Source organism: Babylonia areolata, chromosome 13 (assembly GCF_041734735.1).
Source record: "Babylonia areolata isolate BAREFJ2019XMU chromosome 13, ASM4173473v1, whole genome shotgun sequence".
Lineage (NCBI taxonomy): Eukaryota > Metazoa > Mollusca > Gastropoda > Neogastropoda > Buccinidae > Babylonia > Babylonia areolata.
The window spans coordinates 1,486,714-1,491,713 of NC_134888.1; the positions used below are offsets into that span (position 1 = coordinate 1,486,714).

Here is a 5,000-nt window from a genome sequence, read left to right on the forward strand (position 1 = left end):
TATTGTTATTGTTGCTTGCTATGTTGTACCTGAAGGAGGTCCTGCATACAATGATAAAATGATTAAGGATGGTGTATTGATATTGGAAGAATCACTGTTGAATCAGTTTGAAAAAGATGATGTATATTTTATGATATTCGGTGATTTGAATGCCAGAACAGGTCATAAACAAGCTGAACCTGAAGAAATGTCAAACTATATTGGTGATGTGAAATGTAACAGTATGGATGAAGATAATTGTGCACGTTGTTCAAAAGACGAAACGGTTAATAATTTTGGTAAAACATTGTTGGACTTGTGTTTCATACTTGATTTGATTATTTTGAATGGTTTCTGTAATGGTGACAAAGATGGCGAATATACATTTGTGTCACCTAATGAGTGTAGTGTGATTGATTATTTTCTTATTCCTAGTGATTTGTTATTTTGTTTTGATTTGCATGTTGGCGATTGTGTGGATTCGTGGCATTTGCCAGTTGAGGTAACATGGAAAAGGGCCCATGGTGACTTTGGTGTTACAAACACAAAGAAAGAGTATGAGGAACAAATTGTATGGTCAGATGAGAATGCTAACATTTATAAAAACGAACTTGATAGTGATGAGTTTCATGACAGTTTGCAGAAGGCTTTTCAGTTATTACATGTTAACATGAATGATAGTTTAAACCAATTCGTCACTGCACTGTATGGAGCTGCTGCATGTATGGTTCGACGAGTGGGGCATGGAAGGAAAAAAGTGAATGACTGGTTTGATGAGGAATGTGTACAAAAGAAAAAGGAAGTTAAAAGGTTGTTGAAAATGATGATGACGATGATGATGACGATGATGATGATGATGATGACGATGATGATGATGACGATGATGATTGTAGATGGCCCAGACCAGCCCCAAGGTTCAGGTGGAAGAGGTGAACGACAGACCGGCCAGCATTGATCACCTGCTGGAGGAGGCCGCGCGTCCCTACCACCGTCAGTTTGTGTGTGGAGGGGGTGGGGATTGGGGGGGGGGGTATGTGAGCTTGTGGTGGGCGTGTGTGTGTGTTGGGGGAAGGTGTGTGTGTGTGTGTGTGTGTGTATTGGGGGAAGGTGTGTGTGTGTTGGGGGAAGGTGTGTGTGTGTGTGTGTGTGTGTTGGGGGAAGGTGTGTGTGTGGGTAGGTGTGGGTGTGTGTTGGGGGAAGGTGTGTGTGTGTGTGTGTGTGTGTGTTGGGGGAAGGTGTGTGTATGTGTGTGCTGGGGGAAGGTGTGTGTATGTGTGTGCTGGGGGAAGGTGTGTGTGGGGTGTATGTGTGAGTGTGGGTGTAGGTGTGTGTGTGGGTGTGTTGGGGGAAAGGGTGTGTGTGTGTGTGTGTGTATGTGTGTGTGCGTGTGTTGGGGGAAGGTGTGTGTTGGGGGAAGGTGTGTGTGTGTTTTATCTTCAGTTTAACGTCTATTCACTATAAGTGTTTTTAGACGGAAAGGAGTAAAGAAGTGGATAAAGGAAAGGGAATGCATGTGAATATTAGTGTAAAAAAAAAAAAAAAAAAAAAAAAAAAAAAAAAAAAAAAAAATCATGTTATGTAACAGAGGAAAAGTATATTATAAGAAAAAGGTCTAAAGAGATTGTGGTGTGTATTGAATGAGGTGTCATGGGAAGGAGAATATGTATATGCATATCAACAAGTATTAACCTATAACAATGTAAATATAAATAACAACATTAATTATAACACATCAAAGGAGGATACCAACTGGACTGGAGTTTAAAATTTCCGAAAACATTCTAAGCAATGAATAATCATTCAAAATCTTTTCAGTGGCTAATGAAATATTGGAAGAAAAGTCATCAACTACATCTTTAGGAATTAACGGTCTTATGCTCGGACAATGAATGAGTAGATGACTTACAGTTATTTGCTTACCGCATATACATTTTATATTTTTAGAAAATTTTGTACGAAAGGCATTTAAACGAATTCTATACATTAGACTTGTAATTTGTCTTGAATGTGCTGCTGGTGTCAAGTTTAGAAAATGTTTGGGATTAGCTGCATTCTTTGTGTTTACACAACATTGGTAATATTGATTATTTGAATCTATAAGTAATTTCTTAAATCGATTTCTAGAGACATTTTCTATACAACTAATGTATTCATGTAGATCTAACTGGATGTCAAGTTGTATTGCGCCTTCGAAATTACGTGCTGCTCTTCTAGCTGCTTGGTCTACCCACTCATTTGAAGATATTCCACAGTGCGAAGGTACCCAACAGAAAGTTAATTTAATGCCCTGTTTTGTCAGTTGGTGAATAATATGTTTTATTTCCATTGTCATCTCTATTCGCTTCTTTGAATTTGGAGATTCTATAGCTTTTAATACTGACTTCGAGTCTACACATAATAGAATTTCACTGACAGTTTTCGGAATGTCTGAAATATAATTTAAGGCCATAAGTATGGCTATAAGTTCAGCTGTGAAAATGGAATATTGTCTACCAATATAGTATAATTTTTCTAATCTAAATGAAGGAATTACAAAAGCCGCTCCTGAATTACCATCTTCTAGAACAGATCCGTCTGTGTATATTTTTAGATAATTAGAATATTGATTTTCTATATGGGAGAGCACTTCAGGTTTTAACAAAAATGGTGACTGGTTCTTGGATAAATCTGTATAATCCATGTCAAAGGTAGCTTTACACTGCTCCCATTCAGGGACTGGTGAAAAAGTAGGTATTTTTGCAATTTGCTTGTCTCTTGATTCCGTAGCACTAATGATATCTGATGCAAATGTATTGATGGATGTCATAGACTGTATCGTCTTAGCTCGTTTAGCAAAATCTTTTTGTGAACTTAAATTAACTTCTTCTTTTGAAAAGGTTTCATATGCTAAAGATTTGATAACGAATTTCGCGGCTGAAGCTTTCCTTTGTTCATCAAGAGATAAAACACCTGCTTCTCTGTAGGTCCCTAAATTTGATGTAAGAATGGGCACACCTAGAGCAAGTTTATAAGCCTTACAATCGATGCTTTGCAGCTTCTTTAACAAATGCAGTGGAGCACTGAAAAATACCTCTTGAGCGTATGTCAAGCGTGAACGTACGAGAGAGGTTGCGAGAGATATCAACGCTTTGGTGTCTTGCCCCCAGTGCTGTTTACAAATTATTTTAAGGAAATTTAGACCTTTTCTTGCTTTGTTTAGTATATAGTCAATATGATAATTCCACGAAAGCTTTGAAGAAATATAAACTCCCAAAAATTTAACATATTGTGTATATCTGATTATAGAACCATTTATTGTAAACACAGGGAGCTTTTCTGGGTCTGATCCTGTGTTAAATAGCATCATATTTGTTTTTTCTAAGGACAATGATAAGCCATTTCCCGTCATAAAGTTGCTGATTTTATCAAGTTCCCGCTGGTATATTTTCTTTATGTAATTCAGTGTCCTAGTAGGCGTTTTATTTTTCATTGTCACCTTCATCCATAAACAAATGTCATCAGCAAATTGAACCAAGACTGTATCTTTAGCTACCTTGTTAGGTAGATCTGCTAATAATATATTGAATAAAATTGGCGAAATTACTGATCCTTGTGGTAACCCCATATGTAATTGTCTGGGGTTTGAGTAGGTGTTTCCTATTCTTACTTGTATAAATCTATCTGATAAGAAACTTCTGATATAATCATACATGTTGCCTGTGATACCGATATTTTTCAGTTTATATAAAAGTCGAGCGTGCCACACTTGGTCGTATGCTTTTTTCACATCAAAAAAAGTCGCTAGTACGTTTTTTCGCCTTGCAAACTGTTGCTTTACCTGTGTAGTCAGTTTGACTAGATGTTCTGTGGAGGATCTACCTTTTCTGAAGCCAGCTTGGTTTACAGGAATTACACTATGCTTCTCACAATAATGAACAAGTCTTTTTAGAACAATTTTTTCCATTAGTTTGCATACATGCGATGTTAAGGCAATTGGTCGATAACTGTTTTTATCTGTTCTGCGTTTGCCCTGTTTGTGTATTGGGACAACAATTGATTGTTTCCATACAAGAGGAATGTCACCATCAGACCAACATTTCTTTAAAATTAAGTGTAAGAAATCAGTCAAATTTCCAGGCAAATGTCTCAACATTTCGTTTGAAATTCCGTCTAAACCAACTGCTGTTTTTTTGCTGCTGAGATTTGAGAGACATTCCTTTATTTCATCTGGTGTTATTTCACTATTTATATATAGGTGATTTACGCTCTCTGAACCTTGGTATATTTCATTTTTCTCTTGGCTTTCTCTGAACTTTCTATTTTCTTCTGACAAACCAGTGATTCTACTGTGATTACCAAACATGTCAGCAAAAACTTCTGCCTTTTCAATATTTGAAGGTAGATCTGTATGGTCCAGTTTAATTGGGCATTGTGGTAAATATATTCCATTTTTCATTGATTTTAGTTTTCCCCATACCTTTTGCATATCTTTGTGATTGAAAACTTCATTTGTGCAGAAAGACGACCAGTACTGCCTTTTCGCTTGTGCGTTAACACTATTTGCTTTATTTTTAGCCTTTTTCATCTCTAAATGATTTGGGATGGATTGTACTTTTAAGTATATTTTGAATTTTGACTTCTTTTCTTTCTTTGCTGCTTCACAAGCCTCATTCCACCAGATATTACCAGAGTGCTTATGATCTTTAACCGATTTGTACTTGGGTATAGATTCATTTGCAGCGGTGATGACTACATTTGTAAATGTCGAATATAAACTGTTGATGTCTGTATCGTTTATGTTGCAAATTTGAAACGATGAAAGTAAACTTGTGAATTTATCCCAGTTCGCATGTCGGTAATTATATTTTGGGATCTTATCCTCGTTTGGATCTATTGACTGAGGCATTTTAGATTCAAGTCTTATTATAATAGGCAAATGATCACTATTAAGAGTGTCATCCAGTGTATTCCAGTCACATATTGGTGCCAGATCTGGTGAGATTAAAGTGAGATCTATGGCAGTTGCTCTATGACTTGGATTG

General features: G+C 36.6%; 1 protein-coding gene across 2 annotated transcripts in view; it reads left to right on the forward strand.

Moving 5' to 3' along the window:
* Positions 1-5,000, forward strand: part of LOC143288967 (uncharacterized) — a 95,554-nt gene that overhangs the window by 70,515 nt on the left and 20,039 nt on the right. For both annotated transcript variants that reach the window (XM_076597666.1, XM_076597665.1), the window contains one exon: positions 873-969. In XM_076597666.1, coding sequence (XP_076453781.1) covers positions 873-969 — 97 coding nt within the window. The remainder of the gene's footprint in view (positions 1-872; positions 970-5,000) is intronic.